Source organism: Pinus tabuliformis, chromosome 8 (assembly GCF_031772625.1).
Source record: "Pinus tabuliformis cultivar Carrire ecotype Pingquan chromosome 8, CPIR1, whole genome shotgun sequence".
In the NCBI taxonomy this organism is placed as follows: domain Eukaryota; kingdom Viridiplantae; phylum Streptophyta; class Pinopsida; order Pinales; family Pinaceae; genus Pinus; species Pinus tabuliformis.
The window spans coordinates 1,540,938,103-1,540,960,562 of NC_142294.1; the positions used below are offsets into that span (position 1 = coordinate 1,540,938,103).

A 22,460-nucleotide genomic window follows, 5' to 3' on the forward strand; every position below is an offset into this window, starting at 1 on the left:
TCCCCTCAAGCCAAAGCAAGACCTCTGATATATTGCAGCTGGTTCACTCAGACATATCTGGTATGATGCCTATGAACTCGTTGTGAAGATATTTATATTACCTCACTTTTACAGATGACTATTCTCGCAAGACTTGGATATACTTCTTGAAAAAGAAGGATGAAGTGTTCACTTGGTTTCGTCACTTCAAAGCCTTGATCGAGAATCAAACCGAAAAGAAAATCAAGATCTTAAGGACTGATAATGGCACTGAGTATGAATCCAATGAGTTCCATGACTTTTACAAAGAAGCTGGCATTAAGAGGGAGACTACAACACCATATACTCCTGAGGAGAATGGTGTGGCAGAAAGGAAGAATCGTACGATTGTGGACGTTGTCTATGCTATGCTTCACGATCAAAGACTTCCGAAGTTTCTATGGGTCGAAGCTGCGAATACCGTTGTATATGTGCAAAACCGATGCCCTCATCAAGCATTGGGTTCCAAGACTCCCGAAGAGATGTTCACTAGTAAGAAACTTGCCGTATTTCATTTTAAAATTTTTGGAAGTCCGATATACTTTCATGTGCCGAAGGAGAAGAGGAATAAATTGGGTGCATTTGGAAAGAAAGGAATCTTCGTGAGCTATAGCGAAAACACTAAGGGCTATAGAATATGTGGCTGGTCAAAGGAAAATCGAGATTAGCCATGATGTCACCTTTGACGAAGATATGGCTCTTAGCAAAGTTGACAATCTTCCTACTCAAAGTGAATCTAAAGAAGCTGACACCGGGGAACCAAAGGAAAAGGAAGATGAGACAATGCCCGATGTGGAAGAACCTATGGATCCTATTGATCCTCCTCCGCAAGAGCCTTCCTCTTCTAGGAAGAGGCCTTCATGGTTAAGGGGAACACTTGATGATGCTGAAGGGCACGTTGCACCCAGGGGAACCTTCCGGGAAAGTAAGAAGCCGACCAGGTATCAGGGATACTTGACCATCATGAGCATGATCATCCAAAATGAGCCTTCGTCATTTGCAGAAGCTGTCAAGCATCAAGTATGGAAGGATGCTATGATTGAGGAATATGAGTCCATCATGAAAAATGATGTCTGGGATGTGGTCCCCAGACCCCAGGACAAAGTAGTTTTCACTTCAAAATGGCTTTACAAGATAAAGCATGCAGTTGATGGAAGTGCGGAAAAGTATAAGGTTCGTTTTGTCGCTCGTGGCTTCTCTTAGAAGGAAGGTATAGACTATGATGAGATATTTGCACCTGTTGCCCGATATACCACCATCCACTCGATCATAGCCCTTGTTGCTTCGCAAGGATGGAACCTACATCAGATGGATGTCAAGACCGCATTCTTGCATGGTTCGATCAAAGAGGTCTATGTGGAGCAACCCGAAGGATTTGAGATTCATGATCAAGAATCTCACATGTGCAGGTTGAAGAAATCCCTCTATGGGCTAAAGTAGGCACCCCGAGCGTGGTATGAGAGGATCAATAGCTACCTGATGAAGCTGGGATTCACTAGGAGTGAAGCCGACCCTAACCTTTACTTTAAGGTTGAAGATGACAAACCTCTCATACTGGTGTTGTATGTTGACGACCTCTTTCTAACAGGTGTAGACCCTCTCATTCTCAAATGTAAGAGGGAGTTGGCTTCCGAGTTCGAGATGAAAGACCTAGGACTGATGCACTATTTCCTAGGACTGGAAGTCTGGTAGAAACCAAGGGATTTTTTCCTATCTCAAGGAAAATACGAGGTGAAAATATTGGAGAGATTCAGTATGGTGGAATACAAGCCCGTGACTACCCCGATGGAGCTTGACTTCAAGAAGTTAAGCGGTAGTGCTGTCGGACCTGTTTTATGAAATGCTACCGAATATCGTCAACTCATCGGAGCATTGATGTTCTTAGTGAACTCCCATCGGGATATATGCTTTGCAATCAACACGTTGAGTCAACATATGGTTGAGCCTCACCACACACATTGGATTGGTGCCAAGAATCTTTTGAGATATCTTCGTGGCACAATCACTCATGGGTTGAGATAAACTGTCGAAGATGTAAGACTACTTGGATATACTGATGCTGATTGGGTAGGCAGTGTGGTGGACCGAAAGAGCACTTTCAGGTGTTGTTTCTCTTTGGGATCTGCCTCGATATCCTAGATGAGCAGGAAGCAGAAGTCAGTGGCTTTGAGCACCACCGAGGCATAGTACATTGCTACTAGTATGGCCTCTTGCGAGGCAGCCTGGTTGCGAAAACTCTTCAGTGAGCTGTTTGGATTTACATTGGATACCACCGTGATCCTGTGTGACAACCAGAGCGGGATTCGTTTTTCGAAGAATCCCATATTTCATGATCGCTCCAAGCATATCGATATCAAGTACCACTATATTCGGGATATGGTGCAGCGGGGAGCAATAAGGCTCCAACATATCGGTACAGATGAACAGGTCGCCAACATTTTGATGAAGCCCCTAGGAAAGGTCAAATTCTTGACTTTCTGAGAACGACTTGGTTTCGTTTAGAGACCCTCTTATGAGGGTCAAGTATGATGTATTGAGCTCTAGGAGCTCCAGGGGGGCACGGGGTACTTATTGGAGCGTCATGCGACCACAGGGTGACTCACCATCCCCTGGTGGTGCACAATGTACAGGGTGAAAGGTTCAACCTTCCCCTGTGACACTCTGTGACAACTGTAGGACAAGATGATTAGTTCTCCTGTCGGCCAGGATGATTAGTTCTCCTGTGGAACAGGATGATTAGTTCTCCTGTGGGCCAGGATGATTAGTTCTCCATGGCGACTGTGGACCATGATGATTAGTTCTCCTGTGGGTCAGGATGATTAGTTCTCCTATGGCGACTGTTGGACAGGATGATTCGTTCTCCTGTTGTGTCATATTTGTACATCCTTCAATCCTATCCCAAGTTGTTCTTAAGGGGGGATGTTAGGATATTTCGACACATAGGAAATACTTAAGCATAACTTGGTCTGGTGTAGAGTTAGGTAAAGTGTGTTCTTTACTATGTACTTTTGTAACTTACAATCCAACGGTCATGATATGTTCTAGACATGAAGTGATTAGACCGTTCATTCTCTCCTCGGTATTACCGACACTTGATCTGTGGCTTAACACTCGATTGGTCCATGATCTCTATTTAAAGAGCATGGAGGGTCATTTGTACGGTGACCGTTCATGAGAGAAGCTTATGTAATTTTTTTTTCTTTTATTAATAAATTGTCTGAAGTGGCCGCGTTGGCTTAGGCCGTGGACTGTTTCCCTCTTTGAGGATTTTAACCACGTCAAGAATGCTGGTGTATTGATCTGTGATCTGTTTGTGAGCAGTGTCCTTTGGTGTTCTATCTGAGGAACTTACCCTGTAAATTCCTACACCTTATTGCTCTACTCCAATCAACATGCATATGACATGTCAAGCCCTTTTATGTCTATATATGTTCACCAAAATATTTTATACTATAAGTTGCTTCATAATTAAAATTATACAAGGGTTAAAATCAAATCTTTTTAAAAATCTACTTTGATTTAGAGGAGGATTTCTATGCCTACAATTTTTGATAGATCTTATTTCGTTGCTATTATATTTAGCTGTAAGTCTTTTATGGTTAGGGGGTTCAATCCCTATGGAACTCGAGTAAAAAGATACAGAAATTATTATAGAATTTTTATGTTAAAAAGAGAAATTTAAGATTACAAATTCCTTTTTGCTTAAACCTTTTTTATTGACTGCAGTGTAATAGTATAGTGCGTTTTTTAATCTTATTTGTTTGGATGATGTTCTTTGTAGGTTGATGCTATGCTTCATATGCTAGAAAAGGAAATTGACGATGTGGATGCAAAAATTGGTGATAGATGGCGAATACTTGACAGGTATGATGGTTAAAATCAGCTTGGCCAAATGTCTAGGTAGTTTACTATATATTTTTAGATTGCCAAGTCTTAGACCTATTGGAGATGTTCTAGGTGATGCTCTTTTGACAGATGGAAAACTTTTTTATCTTTACATGAACTATAGATAAATCTACTCATCCTCTCAAACTTCAGATGATTACTCCTTGATAATTGTTGTTATTCTTAAAAGTGTATCCTCATCAACACGGAACAAATAAGGTTGATCTACTAACATCCTTGCACAAAGAAACATAAGATCCACTATCATTTACACAAGTTCATACCATTTATCCATTAAATAAGTAGGACTACTTGACATACCTTGCTCAACTGTTGTTCTCGTTGACCTCTTTACTTTGAGTCTTGCTAGTGTGGACATTTAATGTATCCACTGAAGCAAAGTAGTCGTAGAACAATAATGGCAGTTGGAAATAACATAGACCATCTTTGTTCTTGTTTCTGCTGATTTGTATGCTGTCAATTTATAAGTTATGATTATTCTAATTTCTAACAGCTGGAAAGCAACGATTTTACTTCAAACAAGGGATTACTTATGTCAGGAGGTATGCTGAAATTTAAATTACAAGTAACAAGATGTTTTTTTTCATGGCATGATTATGGTTGAAGTCCTTCAGTGGAAAGGATGTCCGTTTTTCTTCCAACAAAGTTGTGCATGACTGTGTGTTTGTAAGTGTGTGCTTGTGTTTAATTATCCTCAAAGAGGCCAAATGTCCCATTGGAACTTGACTTTGCGGCATGGAATATTTCTGATAGTCTGAACAGACTATGGTATATATGTTGCCTATCTTTATTTCCTATCCAATTTTATATTTGAATGCTGTCATTTCATGTGGATTTCTTTTTTCTACCTTTTGAATTGGTTTCATCCATTTATGTGATATTCATCTCAAGTTTTTTATCTTCTCTATGTTAGTTCCTTGCATATTCATGAATTTAATCCCTTTTTTTGTGAACTATATTAGTGTTCCCATTGCCTCCTGTATTGAGAAGTTGGCCTTACTGAGGGCATTGACCCTTCTTGACAAATTGTCCTTAATAGAGAATGATGAAGTAAACATGTTGCAAGAGCGAGGCAAGGTGGGACTCACCGGCCTACGTGATGGTATGAGCCTGCCCTAAGACTCCTCACAAGCCTTCTGATGCCTTTAGAGGTGAGGAATTTGTCAGATATTCATGGTCTTGACGTGTATTAAAAATTAAAATATGGTTGGTGTTTATGTTCCATGAGCTATTTGCAGTAAACTGTATTCATGCCAATGTTATTCTTATCCAGACTTACTGTTTCCATAGGTTTTGGTGGCTGTTTAGTTGTAATGGATTGAAATCAAAAAGCTTATCCACTTAGCAAGCAACATGCATGTAAAGACTTGGATGAGAATGCAGTTTGAAAGCATCTTCAGTCACCTATTTCACGAAAAGGCCAAAACGAAGAACCTTCTCACTAACCTTGATGCTCTACCTCTTCCCTTCCTCACCTTTCTTCTTGATTTCCAACTGCTCTCCTCGGCTCCTTTTAGAGAAACTCAGTCTCTATTCTTCACACTGCTCCTTCCTCTAGAGAATCTCGGCGTCATAGACTTTCATTGGTCTCCTCTAGAGAAACTCGGTCTCTAGATCTCGGTCACCCAGAAGAATTCTGCTGCCCCAGAAGAAACCTCCTTTCGCTATACCCAGAAGAATCTCTCCTTCGCAGATCCCAGAAGAATCCTTCTTCGCATGCCCAGAAGAATCCTATCTTTGTACTGCCCAGGAGAAACCTTTTCGCATGCCCAAAAGAAATTCTTTCGCTGCCCTTCCTTCGCACTTCACTTCTGCCTGTTCTTCGCACTTCTGCTCCACCTCTACTTTGCTCCTTTTCTTCACCGAATCCAAGTGGAGTTGCTTGCTTCTAATGGAGGCCGAGTTAGGCTATTTATTCACCTCCGCACATGTTGTTTAGGCCGACATGATAGTTGGAGGTTAGGCCGACTTCTTCTAGCATGTTCCTTCATCGTTGTAGGTTGACTTGAAGAGGATAGATGACAAGATCTTGGAGGATACTTTACATAGATAATATTGACCTTTTACAGAGTGTAACATGACTTCATTACATGACAATGACTAACATTTTATGACTAGATGACAAATAAATCCTAAAGACTCTCAATGGGAGTCTTGACTCAAAAACAAAATCCCTTGCTTATGAAACCAATGAAGCAAGTCAATAAAATAATGCTATTTTTCTTATTTACATCTCATTACATAAAATCATATTTACATGTCATTATGAATACCAAACCTAGTTACACTTTTCAACACTCCCTCTTAACTAGGGAGGTATTCATAATGGTACTTGAACTTTCTCAATTTGAAGAATCTCTCATAAGAAGAATTCGGATTTGTAACTCATTTGTATAGCATCATATCAACCAACATTGTTATATAGCAAGGCCTTGACTAACAACTCTATCTCTCCACAAGATCAGAGCACAATGCTGGCGAGACCAATGATTTATAGACACACTCATCATTGTCTCTCTAGGAACATACCCCACCCGGGTTCACTCAGGATATGCTCCATGAGGACTATTCTTTTCCTGGACTACCCAGTCCCACAAAGAATATCGGTCCTCCACGACTACTCTTACTATTGGATGCCCTATCTCATCCTCAAAGAGCATCGGATGCCAAATGATTACACAATCCTCCATTCTGTCTTCCCAGGTGAAGACCAGAACGACATGTCTATCTCTCCTTTTCAAACCAGGAGGACATATTCCAATAAAGGAATGTACTCATTCCCATCACAAAGGAATGTACCTAAGCTCCCTGCTTAGGAATTTTCAAGTTTCTTCCAAGTAAGAAACTTTTTCTCCGTCTCGCTCTTAACCAGGGACCTATCGCAACTCCTTCATGTGGAGGTCCTGTAACTACCAACTGCTTGAAGAGCTCCTTCCTTCGATGTCATGAATTTCTTCTTTGTCAAGGAGTCTTCATTTTTGGGGAACTTCTACATAGGGCACATATCATCCATCACTTTTTATCCATGAGTCAATCATGTCCTCAACTCATCAGCAAGTGATCCATCAGATTTTTCATCTGGCTTTGCTTCATGTCATTCTTCTTTCATGCCATATTTTTCGGAAGGACATTACATCCTTCTATATGGTCTGCTTGGAAGTCATCCACAGATTTCCCTCTGGTAGTACTACATAAGCCCATCCAGATATTAGTCCAAAAATAATTAATGAACACTTCAAATCAAAATTACCTTTGTGATGATTTTTCACCGTGACATCTTCCTGTAAGTATCAACATCCTGCATGCAGATTGACACATCTCCCACAAATATCCATTGTCAAGGGTTTCTATCTTTTTTCGACTTCTATCAAAGTCTTTACATCTTTTCGGGAGATATTCTAGTCAAATCTTCTTGGACTTCAGATGTTGAATGCCTTCTACCTTGGTTGCATATTATCACGATCTCTTCCTGTCTTTTCTCACACACTTCATTCCCAGGAACTTTCAATCAAAGTTCCTTGATTGAAGTCAGCTCCTTCATGATTCATATGAGAACATATTATGTTGATTTCATCTAGTGTGACTTATGCTTTTCTGCAATATTTCGGAGAATGGGATCCCTTCTTCTTTTGATCATATTATCTGCAACCATATGGCATGACTTTCATAATATCCTATGTGAGCATACATACCTAATCTTTCCTTTCGGTCATTCAAAGTTCCTGTAGCAACTTCATTTAAACAAAGGAACTTCATCCTTTAGCCCTGCTTTCTTGTTATGTCATCATACCATCATTCCTTGAATCCCATGAGTTGGAATTCTTGATGAAACATTTGCTTCCTTTCTAGATCGGTGAATCCTTTGATGAGGATTCCATTAGAGAGACTTGAGGATCTTTCTCATCCTCACTCGACAAATGTTTCATTATAGACCATGATAATCCTAGTCAATGATGACCTCTGCTTCCCTTTTATAAGTATCAATGAGGTTTCGTAAGAGCTTCCCATTCTTTGTAATCAGTAGAATTTGTACCAGACATGCTTTCTGCTTCTCATGTCACAAGCTCTTACTTATAATGCTTTTATCATGATGCTACTTTCTAATTTGATGAATCCTATCTTATTTACACTCTATCTTATCTATAACTTAGAAGTGAAAAGTACCTTCTAGTGAAGAAGATCATCTCAGTCATAGTTGAAATCTTTTTTCTTCTTCCTTCCTAAGCTTCTTTGACTCAGGTTCTTTCACTTAGTAGAATTGTATTCTTCCCTTCCCCTCTTACGTTTGGGACAATCCTTTCTATGGTGCCCAAGATTGTGACAACCATAGCATCTTTCCTTAGCCATGTTCTTCCTTTTCTTCTTTGGAGTACCAAATTTTCCAAATTTTCCTTTTCGCCTTGTCACTAATTGTTCCCTTCTATCTGATCTTTTGTCACTTTCTTTCTTCATCTTGTCTTCTTTTGCCTTGCAGAGAGACCGTAATTTGATGAATGGGATAACTTCCTTTTCTTCATTAGATATGAGGTTACCTTGTTCATCAATCAATGCACTTAGAATAATGGAGATCATTTCGTTATCAGATACAATATCTCCTCGATCCTACAATTGACTTTTATTTGATATGCCTTTGAGAGACATGACGATATCCCTTCATCCTTTGACACCTTCAATTTATGTAGATCAAATCTAAGTGATATGATCTTTTCTATCGTGCTTTTAGAGAAAAGTTCTCCCAGCTTATCATATATTTCTTTAGATGTCTCCAGCTCGGCTACATAGGAAATGAGTGGATCTTTGATAGACTCCTTAAGAATCTTTTGAGCCTTGAGATCCCTTTCCATGTATTCAAATAATGCTTGTTCTTCGGATGGCTTGGAGACCTTTCCATGGACATGATCAATGACTTCATTTACTTCGAGGACAATGTCTATCCTTATTTTCCATTCAAGGAAGTTTGATACCCAAACCAGTTTTTGGTTCTCCTTGAAACATGAAGTCATTTTTACTAGATTAGATTATAATAAAAGATACTTACTTGTGAAGATGGAATCTTCAACTTGACGATGATAAACTTGTTGCTTCAGATGATCCTTTTAGGAGGATCCTTTCTTCGACGAGGGAGGATTGCTTTCTATAGGATGATTTTCTTCCAAATGAAATCCTTGCTTCAATAGAGAGAAGATTGTCTTTCAATCTAACCTTCCTTAAATTTGAAGATCTTCCACTCCTTTGATGATGGATGATTTCTGGAGTGCGTCTAGGGTTTCGATTTTTCTCTCCTTTGATGATGGATGATTTCTGGAGTGCTTCTAGGGTTTCGATTTTTCTCCCTGCTTCCTTCTTGAAGATAATTTAAGGACTCTTGTAGATTTCTTCGATCTAGGGTTTCGGTATGATGAAGACCTAGATCTCTTGCTTGGTGTTCTTTGATTTGCTTTGATTTCTTTGAAGTTCGACTCTCGTGTGTCTACTTGCTTTGACTGCTTCTCGTCTTTAGCACCTAAGGCTCTGATACCATGTTGAGAAATCTAGGGCATTCAAAGTTAACGATTTCCTTGCTTGATAATTGCTTGTGATACACTTTTACTTCTTAGCTTATAATCTTTTCTTCGTTAGCTTATTAATGTGTTCTCTTCATCAAGACAATTACTAATATACACAATAAAAGACAAGTGACATAGTATGTAGGCTTCTCAGCTAGGGCCAAAACCTCCTCTTGAGAGGAAAACCCGATCAAAATTCTTCTTCTAGATCTTCAATTGGTAAGTACCAAGACCATGACACATACCCTTGACTCTAGTATCCTCCCAAGAACCTTGTCACTAACCTTGATGCTCTGCCTCTTCCCTTCCTCGCCTTTCTTCTTGATCTCGAACTGCTCTCCTCGGTTCCTTCTAGAGAAACTCAGTCTCTATTCTTCACACTGCTCCACCCTCTAGAGAATCTAGGTCTCTTAGACTTTCACTAGTCTCCTCTATAGAAACTCGGTCTCTAGATCTCAGTCACCCAGAAGAATTTTGCTGCCCCAGAAGAAACCTCCTTTCACTATACCCAGAAGAATCTCTCCTTCGCAGATCCCAAAAGAATCCTCCTTCGCATGCCCAAAAGAATCCTATCTTCGTACTGCCCAGAAGAAACTCTTTCTCTGCCCTTTCTTCGCACTTCATTTCTACCTCTTCTTCGCACTTCTGCTCCACCTCTACTTCGCTCCTTTTCTTCACTGGATCCAAGTCGAGTTGCGTGCTTCTAATGGAGGCTGGGTTAGTCTATTTATACAACTCCACACATGTTCTTTAGGCCGACATGACAATTGGAGGTTAGGCCGACTTCTTCTAGCATGTTCCTTCATTGTTGTAGGCCGACTTGAAGAGGATAGATGATAAGGTCTTGGAGGATACTTTACATAGATAATATTGACCTTTTACAGAGTGTAACATGACTTCATTACATGACAATGACTCTAACATTTTATGACTAGATGACAAATAAATCCTAAAGACTCTCAATGGGAGTCTTGACTCAAAAACAAAATCCCTTGCTCATGAAACCCATCAAGCAAGTCAATAAAATAATTCTATTTTTCTTATTTACATCTCATTACATAAAATCATATTTACATGTCATTATGAAGACCGGACCTAGTTACACTTTTCAACATCTCAAGCACTCTATGAGTTGTGGGATCATAAAGGCAATATCCAAGAAAATTTTCAGTATATCCAACTAGAGTGTAGGAGTTTGGAGACGTTTACATGATCCACCTTTCATTAGGAGCATGGACCCATGCACTAGATCTGAAATGGCTAAATTGCAAGATAGAAGCTTTTCTACCATACCACCAAACCATTTCTTGTAAGGAGTCATACCATTGACAACACAAGTAGCTGTTCTATTAATGATATGTGCTGTGAAAACAACCATCTCTCCCTAGAGTGAAAGCTTCATTTTCTTGGAGTGAATCCTGCGGTGAGCCATTTCCATGATATCCCTATTCTTCCATTTTTCTACTCTATTATTCTGTGGAGAGTAAAGAATGTTTCCTTGGCAAGAGATGCCTTGAGATATGAGAAATCACTGGAAAGTTTTGGAAATATAGTCACCTCTGCCGTCAATCTCAAAACGCTTGATCTTTTTGTTGTATTAATTTTCAACAAGAGATTTGAATTCCCAGAATTTTCCAAACACCTCATCCTTAAATTTAATGGTGTGTATCCAAAGAAAGTGGGAAAAATCATTGATGAAGGTGAGGAAGTCGTTAGCTTGCCCAGTAGAAGATGTAGCCATAGGTCTGCACATATCACTATGAATCAGTGCAAGAGGCTGAGAAGCTTGCCTTGCTTTTTCCTCAGGAGAGGATTGTTGATGATGTTTCCCAGTACCAAGTCACCATTGAGTCTGAGTTGTGTAAATTTCATTGAGCTTGAGGCTTTTGGCTAAAATTTTGTAATCGAATATTGGTGACTTATCATATTTGAATATTGTATTTGCAATTGTGCCATCTCTTAATATGTGTTGTAAATTTTAGTCTATTGAAAACTTTATATATATATATTGAAATGTAAACCTACCTCTCATAACTTAATTCCTACCTTTCCTCTTTCCCCGTTATTTGGCTTGTGCTCCTTTTTACTCTGTTTAAGCTTTAGTGTTTTTCTTGTTCTTATAAAATTTTCACATGTTCTGTAAATCTGTGTGGTCGATTCCAACCACTAGCTGATTTTATATTTTTCATTTAAGAGTTTCCATTCTTGTCTGTGTCTTGCTTGCATCTTTGGTGGCTATTCCTCTCATCTTCATGCTGTCCTTGTCCCTTTTGAACTTTTCAACCTGTTTATCATGCATGTTTGTCAACTCCACAAATCTAATTTCTTGTCATTGGGTCCTTAAGTAGTACTTATCTTGAACACTATTTTAGTATTTTAGCTATTGTTAGTATCAAAAACTTTGCTTGAATTCATTTCCCCTAAAGTTATATACTCTTATTAGAGGCACTGTTCCTTTCCATACTTGTCTCAGGCCCCTTGGAAGGCCTCCGATGGGCCAGTTCCTTCCTTTATTTTTCCAATCTTTAAATACCAGTGTCTTCTGTAGGATGATTTAGAGGGCAAAATCATATGATAATAGACCTTCTGTCCAAATGCATATCATTTGTTTTTGCTGTACATCTCTGTTCCACTGGCCATATTTTTTAATGGAGATTTGCTTTGTATGGCTTCCTTTTTATGCCTTTTTACAGGAGTACATAGAAGAAATCAATAAAGTGTTGAAAAATGTAACTATGTTCGGTCTTCATTTATTGTACTGGGTCATGACTTGGTGATGTAATTGTCAAAAGAAAATGTAATTATTGATGTACTTTTCGAAAGGAAAAAGAAAAGAAATTATTTGTAAAAAAAAAATATAATTATTATACGTGGGTTTCTTGCCCATCTTGTTGTGGTCTTTGGTCAACACACCCATTGAGTGCTGTAGGGGTCTTGTTGACAAGTCAAAAGGTCAAGGTCATGATTTACTAGTGTTAAAATTGGCAATTAGGGCCAAACTCCATGTGTGTCATCTTATTCATGGCAGCTGATATTTTTCTTGGATTCCTCTCATCGAGAGGTGTAGGATTGATCTAAAGATCATCCGATTCCGATATGTATTCATGGAGATATGAATTTATTTGTGTTATGTGACAATTCGTCAAGGTCGGCCAGCAACCAAATTACCCCCATCTATCCTCAACGTTGCACTATAAATAGAGGTGGCTTGCAAGTCATTTTAGACACACCTCTTGTGATCTCCTCCTCTCCACTTGTTTGGGTTTTGGTGGAAGGAGAAGTCTCTAAGAGAATACGCTGTCTTTGGGAGAAGATCTATACACTGCCCTAGAAGAGATGCCCTAGACCCTAACGCTGTCATGGAGGAGTCCTATACACAGCTTCTTATACGCTGCCATGGAGAGCCCTAATTACAGTCAGGGAGAAGCCCTAGACGTGGAGGAGAAAGGGTCTTCTAGGAGTGCCTACGCTGCCCTAAATTACAGTCAATGAAGCCAGCCCTATAGACGCAGTCATGGAGGATGATTATCACATTGAAGAGAGGCACCTATGCTGTCCTAAAGGAGGCTCCTACACAGTCCTAGGAGAGGCTTTAACGTAGGTAAGGAGATGCCCTAGGTGCAGTTCAGTTGGTTCCCTATCCACTGCCATAATGTGCCCTAGCCGCAGGCTTATGAAGAATCCTATACACTGCATAAAGGAGGTCTAAACGCTGGCAAGGGAGACCTAATCTAACGCTGTCCTTAAGTGCCCTAAACACTGTCCTGAAGGAGTCATGAAGAAATCACCTAGCCGCAGTCAAGGAGGATGTATATACGCAACTAGGACAGGCCTTCTATATGCTACTCATACACTGTCCTAAGCCGCAGTAAGGAGGCCTAGAAGAGGCCCCAATCTCAGACTTGAAGGTGCTTTAATCCGCTGTCACAGCTAGCCCTAATCTACTGTCACAACTACAGCTATCTAAGGGAGCTTCTATACGTTGCAAAGGAAGCCTAGCCACAGCATAAAGGAGACATATATCAGCGTAAAGGAGCAGCATGGAAATCCCTGTAACAGCGTGTTAAATACTGCTGTTCTAAGGCATGGATAAGGTACGTTTGGGAGCAGCAGTCACTAGATTAGAAGACAGAGGGCAACGCTGCTATTTAGGATCTTGTTTAGGCCTGTTGAAGGAGTCTACAGCTACAACTAGCTGCTTTGCTAGGCTGCAAGCCATAGCAAGCAGCTAAGGCTGTTCCAAGGCAGTATTACAGTTTGCTTTGAGTTCGGATGGCAGCATGGATTAGGAGAGACTCTCCTAGGTGGACTGAAGCCCTTGAAGGGCTTAGTTATCTAACAACTTGGAAGCATGGTGATGGATGCAGCATGGTTGAACGTAGCATGGTGATGGAATCACCTTGGAGAATCAGTTGAAGTATGGGACTAATAAGTGTGCCTTCACCCGAGTTCAGATCTGCAGTCCTTGTCATCAGAACTATCGTGATATCTTCATGATGAAAGATCTCTGATGTCTGATCTTTTATTTTGGAAAGTCAAAGTGTTGATTTCAAATGTATTTGCACTATCTCTCTCTGCTGAACTATTGAAGACTATAAGAAGAATTGATCAAGGGTTCCCCACATTGGGGTTTGTCCCTGGCTGGCGCCACATCTTGTATCCTCTTGTCTTGGCTTGTTTTCTGATGTTTATGTTTATGTTCTATCTACACTTTACTATCATGCTGATGTGATTGCTAATCTGGAATTGATATTGAGTTAAAATGGAAAAATTGAAGTAAATTGCTCTAAGCATAGAACATAACCTAAAATTAACATGATATCAGAGCTGAGGCAAAGGCAAAGCCCAAGCAAGAGTGAAAGAGCAATCACCGAAGACAGTTAGACAAGGTCAAAGGCTCAATGGGTTCCTCATCCCTCTTCCTGGCTGAAGTCAAGCTCCGTAAAAGGTCTTGTTGTCGCGCGGATTGGCACGACAACGCTCAGACCGGGGGCTGTCACTCTGATCCCCGATCCCTCCGTTTAAGCCTGTCTCCCGCGGCTAAGGGGGGTAGACCCTGTGAGATGATGAGACCAACTGTCGACCAGTTGGTTGGGAGACACGAGATACAATATGAAAAAGCACTTGATTGATTTGTTTAATTTAGCAGACCAGTGCCTTAAGAGATTGTGGTTAAAACGATTACTTGTTAAGTGATATAAAAAAAATATGGACCATGAACAGCAATCATCTATCATCAGCGAAATTACAATGCTCTTAGAATGACCAAAACGATATCCAGCAACTGAAAATTTTAACAGATAAATGCCTTAAAATACCACGAGAATTATAAACCATTAACCAGATATCAATTTCGCATCTCGGCTTGAAAACTTAGATCCCAGCATGAAAGCTATACATAAAAACCACTGAGACTGATATCTTGCTTTTCCACAAAATTTTTATTTTTTCAAAATTTTTTTTTTTAAAATCTTTTTTTTAATTTTTATTTTTCAATGTTATGGAAATTAAAAAAAAATCCTAAAAAAAATTAAAATTCTAAAACTAATCTAATTTTAAAACTAAACTAAACAAAAAATTAAATTAAAATAAAAAAAATCTAACAAAAACATTTTTTTTTTTATATTATAAAAATCAAAAATCTAAAAAAAAGAAAAAAACTAAATTCTAACCATTAAAAATAAAACTAAAAATATATTTTTTCATTTTTTATTATTTCTATTCTAAAATAAAACAAAAAATTAAATCTAATTAAAGTTAAATCCCTAAAATCTAAAATCTATAAAATCAAGAAACAATTAACTAATATCTAAATATAACTAAACTAAAATCTAAAATGATAAAATCTAAAATCTAAAATTTAACATACAAAATCTAAGATTGAAATCGCATTTTTTATGTTTTATGTAAACTAACTATACAAAAGTCAAATTTAACCTATGCCTATTAACATGAAATAAAAAAAAAATTCAAAACGCATCAAACAAAAAAAAAATGCCAACGGATGTTACCGTGAACCCTAGCCGTCAAAACAAACCCACGCGTTTTCAAATAAGCACACAGCATCGTTGAAATGAAACATCGTTGAAATGAAATCGAAAACGCAGCGAATATTGGAGCTGAAACACCCACGCGAAAATAGAAACGACAGGGACGCTGCTACAGTGAGACTCCAGCACGCATGGAAAGAAAAACCGCAGAGGGAACAAGGGTCTGCGTGGTTGTTCAACGAAAAAAAAAAAAACGCAGCTCAATCCACAAGCAAAGAAGACGCTGTCACAATGGGAGCAAACGAAATACCAATGGCAGCCCAAACCAGATGAATAACTCAGAAAAATTCAAATGGGCGTAACCATAACGGGCTCGATGAAAAATGCATTCAAATAAAAAACAAGCCGCAGAGAGATTTCTTTGGTTATCTGTGCAGGTCGAACGACGGCGAGACTCGGTGGAGGTGCTACCAGTCAGCACTACAATTTCATGGACGCAGACATACGCTCTGTCGCTGCCAGCGTGGATGAGGGCAACAGTAAAACGAAAAGGGACAAGAGGCTGAGACTGCGGCTGGGGATATTTAGCACTGGGAGCGACAAAATTTTAAATGGAAAACGGCAGCAGACCAAAATCACAACGATGCGGCTACAGTCTCAACACGAAGGAGCAAACAGATAATCAATGGCAGCCAGACCAGAAATCGAAAACAATAATGGAACGTGGGTTTCACGTGATGGCTCAGGCATATCAAGATTGCGTTCTGAGAGAAAGAAAAATCGAGGAATCTGTTCTATGCATTTACCAAACCCTTAAGAAGTTAAGCTCGAAATTGTAAATCGACTTTCTGAGAGATATATCAGCGTTCATGACGGACTTACCTGATGCCTGTATGAGATAACGTGATGCTCATTTCACAGAAACCGGTCATGTTGAACATATAAAGTACCTGGTCCGTAATGAATGTTTGGAAACCTTTGACGGCGGATGAGAGCTCCACTATTTAGCGCTGGTCCCTTTTACTCGGTGACAAAACAATTCCCGCTTATGCCAGCTCCCAAAAACCTTTATTCTCAGGACAGCAATACTATAACCCTGAAAGATAGACAACAAAATCTCGGCAGATATATGCAAAGTTTTAAAGTAAAGCCCTTCAAAAATTACCCTAATCGCGTCTTCAGAAGAAACCCTAATGAAAACTGCCAAAAAATAAACTTGAAACCCTAGAACAGCTAATTAATGTACAGATTTTGGCCCCTACACAGCCAGATTTAGCAATAACAGCAGTAATGTTTTCAATATATCAGAAATTTTGAACTTCACTGTGAACAGAAGGAGAATATCTCAATGTAAAACAGAAAAAGAAACTTTGAATGATTAACCCAGGGAACAATCAGCTGGGCTCTGCACAGAAAAGCCAGTGGGAGTCGGTTGGTTCAGCCTAGAACTTCCCCAAACGCCCACAATTTCCTTCAAAAAGGTTTTCCTGCACACCTCAAGCAACCATCAGCACAGAGAGAAAGAGTGCTGCTAGATCTCAGAAAATAATGGAGATACCTGCCATTATTTTAGAAACCCTAGCAGCCCTCAAACCCTAGCAGGTGAACAAGATACCTGTGCTCACACTACTCTTAAAAAAAAAACAAGCTATGATTAACGGCTAAAAACTGAAATATGCAGAAAATTAAAGATCTCACAGCAATCCCAGAGAGTAACACCAGCACGATTTGGACCCCAAAGTCTTTTTATTAACCAGAAAAATCAGATTTACAAGAGAGCTTTTCAGTCCAGACTCACAGATCAGATGAATCGACAATGACTCCTAACACCCTATTTAAAGGAAATGACTCCAACGGCTAGTTCGGTTGATCCATGTAGAAATGATCTCGACCGTTGATGAGGATCAAGACATCTCTTGATCTCATCCGTCGATTTATTCCCTTAAAATTTTTAAATTTTTTATTATTATTTTTTAAATTTTTAAATTTTTTATTTTATTTTTTAAATTTTTAAATTTTTTATTATTATTTTTTTTTTTTAAATTTTAAATTTTTTTATTATTTTTTTATTTATTTCATTTTTTAAATGGATCATCAAACTAAGCCTTTGGAAACATCACCTAGGACCTAGGACTTAGGACTCACGAGGGGATTTAAACCATTTTCAACCCTCAAGACACATTTCAAGATGACTTTTTACAATTTTCATCTCAAGGGGACAAACCCACTTAATACAAACCCTCACAAAACACCCAGCTCTGCGACACAACGATAATCTAGCAGATTAACACACTAGGATTCTCCTAAAGTTCCAATGACAAAATCCATCCCGGCTTTGGGGTCAGGTTTGAAGGAAAACTCTGCCGATCCGTGGATCGGTGAGACGAAAAACCTTCCGGGACATAGATTATCATAGAAAGTTAGGTCCACCTAGGCAATTTTACATACATGACTTTGATCTGCTTAAATTATTTACAATTCATACATGCAGACTGGGTTTACAAGCAAGAAGATCAAGCTGCTGATGACTGCTGGATGGCACGGACACGCTGATCAGGTGCTGCCCCTTTTTGCAAAGAAAAAGGGGGGGGGTACTGCATGGGTAGTTGACCAGTAGAGGTCAACAGGTCTATCATGGATGGAAGATGTCTTTGAATCTGACATTGGAAGAGCAAGAAGTGCTGGATTACGTGAAGGGTAAAATCCCTGAGCCTCCATCAAATACGCCAGTTGCTACAAAGATCAAGTACACTAAGGGTGGAAGGAAAGGCAGATGCCTTGCTTGCAATGAGTTCGGCCATTATGCAAAGAAGTGCTCGAATAGAAGGGACACATCACTTGATGATGATAACAATCATTCCAAGGGCATCTTCAATGATCGGAGGAATGACAGGTACAATGGCAAAGGAAAAGGGAATGCAGGTCATCAAGGAAATGGCCGACTCTTCAAGGAAAGCAAGGAACTCCAAGTATGAAGAATCAAATGTTGTTTCTGAGTATTATCTTATGTCGGCCCTCTCCACCGGACTCATTGGGAAAATTGATAGTGGTGCCTCAAGGCACTTCACTGGATTCAAGGAAGTGCTCTCTAATATGATAGAGAAGGAAACAATCTTGGAGATTATTCTTGGAGACGATGCCACCTATCCTGGAAAGGATGTAGGGAATGCTACCCTTCAATTGAATGAGGGTAGCACGATTCATTTACAAGAAGTTCTTTATGTACCTGATCTCAAGAAGAACCTGGTGTCCATTTCGGCAATGGAAGTCAAAGGTTTCAAGGTGGCATTCATCGATGAAAAGGTACGTGTTTGAAAAAGGAATTTTCAAGATGCTTTTACTCATGGGTTCAGGGTTGGCAATTTGTATCAAGTTGCAGGAAGTCCAATGGAGACCATGTCATGTGTCACATCTCTTCTATGGCACCAGAGGTCTGCCCATCTTCATTGTGGGGGCCTACCCAATGTGAGACAGATGGTGACAGGGATGCCTGAATTCAAGAAGAGCATGAAGGTACATGTTTGAGATGTACCGAAGGAAATCTTACAAGGGGACCATTCCCCTCATGTAATAGCAAGACCACAGATGTGGATCAACCCGAGAGGTTTGAGATTCATGATTGGGAATCTCATGTATGCAGGTTGAAGAAAGCTCTCTATAGTTTGAAGCAAGCACGTCGGGCTTGGTATGAGAGGATTGATAGCTATCTGATGAAGTTGAGATTCACTAGGAGTGAAGCTGATCCAAACCATTGCTTTAAGATTGTGGATGATAGACCTCTCATACTAGTACCTTATGAGAACGACCTCTTTCTGACAAGTTTAGACACTCTCATTTGCAAAAGTAAGAGGGAGTTGGATTTCGGATTTGGAATGGTGAACTGCAAGCCCGTGACTACCTCAATGAAGCCTAACTTTAAGAAAGTTATGTGGTAGTATTGCTAGACCTAATTTGGGAAATGCCTCTGAGTTTCGTCAACTCATAATAGCATTGATGTTCTTGGTGAACTCTCATCTGGATATATGTTCTGCAGTTAGCATGTTGAGCTCATATATGGTTGAGCCTCATTGGATTGGTGCCAAGAATCGTTTGAGGTATCTTCAGGGCATAATCTCTCATGGATTGAAATACATTGTTGGAAATGTGAAGCTGCATGATCATTCTGACACTGATTAGGCAGGCAGTGTGGAGGATCGCAAGAGCACTTATGGGTGCTAGTTCTGCTTCGATATCCTGGATGAGCAGGAAGCAGAAGTTGGTTGTTTTGACCACCGATGAGGCCGGATACATAGCTGTGAGTATGGCCTCTTGTGAAGCTGTCTGGTTGTGGAAGCTCTTCTGTGAGCTGTTTGGACACGTGTTGGATACCATCGTGATCTTTTGTGACAACCAGAGGGGGATTCGATTGTTGAGGAATCCTGTGTTCTATGATCGCTCCAAGCATACAAACATCAGGTACCACTTTATCTGGGATATGGTACAATGGGGAGCAAGAAGGCTCCATCACTCTGGGACTGATGTGCAGGTTGCCGATATTTAGATGAAGCCCTTGGGAAAGGTCAAATTCTTGACTTTCCGAGAACGACTAGGAGTCATGGAGAGACTGTCTCCTGAAGGTCTAGTATAATATGGACATTGAGCTCTGGGAGCTCTAGGGGGCTTGGGAGTACTTGGAGCGATGAGAAACCATACGGTGAGTGGTTCAGCCTTCCCCTAGTGGTCTACTATGTATGCAGGATGAGTGGTTCATCCTTTTCCCACCGAGATACAATCATAGGGTGAGTGGTTCAGCCTTCCCCTAGTGATTTGTTGTGTATAGGGTGAGTGGTTCAGCCTTCCCCTGGGATACCCCTGGGGACATGTAGGCAGGATGAGTGCTTCATCCTTCTCCTGCTAAGACATCCTACCCATGTAGTCTGGGACTCATGGGAAGTACCTCCCATCTAGCCAATGAGTAGGGAAATGACGATAGGGACCATAGTAGTACCAATGGACGCATCGTGTAACTACCGTACTCCCTATGCTAGGATTATATTGATCTAGGATCAATTGGAACTAACTTCAGGTCAGTAAGAGTGGTATGAGACACTATCTTTATTTGAAACTGATTTCGGATCAGTAATAATGGTATGATACACTCTCTTTATTTGGAATTGATTTCGAATCAATAAGAGTGGTATGATACACTCTCTCTATTTGGAACTGATTTCAGATCAGTAAGAGTGGTATGATACACTCTCTCTATTTGGAACGGATTTTGGACCAGTAAGAGTGGTATGAGACACTCTCTTTTATATGGGACTGACTTTGGGTCAGTAGAGGATGGTATGATACATCTCGATCACTTCTTCTTCATAGTTCAGCAGAGCGAAGCAGTGCAGGGCACTAATGGCAGAGATAGTACAGATTGGCAAATGGATGGAGTTCTCCCTAGTTGGGAGGTAGAGTTAAAATTGGCAACTAGGGCCAAACTCCATGTGGGTCATCTTATTCATGGCAGTTGATATTTTTCTTGGATTCCTCTCGTCGAAAGGTGTAGGATTGATCTAAAGATCATCCGATTCCGATATGTATTCATGGAGATATGAATTTATTTGTGTTATGTGACAATTCATCAAGGTCAACCAGCAACCAAATTACCCCCATCTATCCTCAACGTTGCACTATAAATAAAGGTGGCTTGCAAGCCATTTTAGACACACCTCTTGTGATCTCCTCCTCTCCACTTGTTTGGGTTTTGGTGGAAGAAGTCTCTAAGAGAATACGCTGTCTTTGGGAGAAGATCTATACGCTGCCTTAGAAGAGATGCCCTAGACCCTAACGCTGTCATGGAGGAGTCCTATACACAACTTCTTATACGCTGCCATGGAGATCCCTAATTACAGTCAGGGAGAAGCCCTAGACGTGGAGGAGAAAGGGTCTTCTAGGAGTGCATACACTGCCCTAAATTATAGTCAATGAAGCTAGCCCTATAGACGTAGTCATGGAGGATGATTATCACATTGAAGAGAGGAACCTATGCTGTCCTAAAGGAGGCTCCTACGTAGTCCTAGGAGAGGCTTTAATGCAGGTAAGGAGATGCCCTAGGTGCAGTTCAGTTGGTTCCCTATCCGTTGTCATAATGTGCCCTAGCCGCAGGCTTATGAAGAATCCTATACACTGCATAAAGGAGGTCTAAACACTGGCAAGGGAGACCTAATCTAATGCTGTCCTTAAGTGCCCTAAACGTTGTCCTGAATGAGTCATGAAGAAATCACCTAGCCGCAGTCAAGGAGGATGTATATACGCAACTAGGACAGGCCTTCTATATGCTACTCATATGCTGTCCTAAGCCACAGTAAGGAGGCCTAGAAGAGGCCCTAATCTTAGACTTGAAGGTGCCCTAATCCGTTGTCACAACTAGCCCTAATCTACTATCACAACTACAACTATCTAAGGGAGCTTATATATGTTGCAAAGGAAGCCTAGCCATAGCATAAAGGAGACATATATCAGCGTAAAGGAGCAACATGGAAATCCCTGTAACAACGTGTTAAATATTGTTGTTCTAAGGCTTTGATAGGGTACGTTTGGGAGCAATAGTCACTAGATTAGAAGATAGAGGGCAACACTGCTATTTAGGATCTTGTTTAAGGTTGTTGAAGGAGTCTACAACTACAACTAGTTGCTTTGCTAGGATGCAATCCATAGCAAGCAGCTAAGGCTGTTCCAAGGCAGTATTATAGTTTGCTTTGAGTTCGGATGGCAGCATGGATTAGGAGACTCTCTGGTGGACTGAAGCCCTTGAAGGACTTAGTTATCCAACAACTTGGAAGCATGATGAGGAATGTAGCATGGTGTTGAATGCAACATGGTGATGGATGCAGCATGGTTGAATGTAGCATGGTGATGGATGCAGCGTGGTGATGGAATCGCCTTGGAGAATTAGTTGAAGTATGAGGACTGATAAGTGTGCCTTCACCTGAGTTCAAATTTGCAGTCCTTGTCATTGAAACTATCG

The 22,460-nt window shown here is 40.1% G+C and overlaps 1 protein-coding gene across 3 annotated transcripts in view; it reads left to right on the forward strand.

Annotated features, from left to right (window-relative positions):
• The window catches only part of LOC149241810 (uncharacterized), a 275,037-nt gene that overhangs the window by 244,420 nt on the left and 8,157 nt on the right, over positions 1-22,460 (forward strand). For all 3 annotated transcript variants that reach the window (XM_089374056.1, XM_089374057.1, XM_089374055.1), the window contains one exon: positions 3,800-3,882. In XM_089374056.1, coding sequence (XP_089230182.1) covers positions 3,800-3,882 — 83 coding nt within the window. The remainder of the gene's footprint in view (positions 1-3,799; positions 3,883-22,460) is intronic.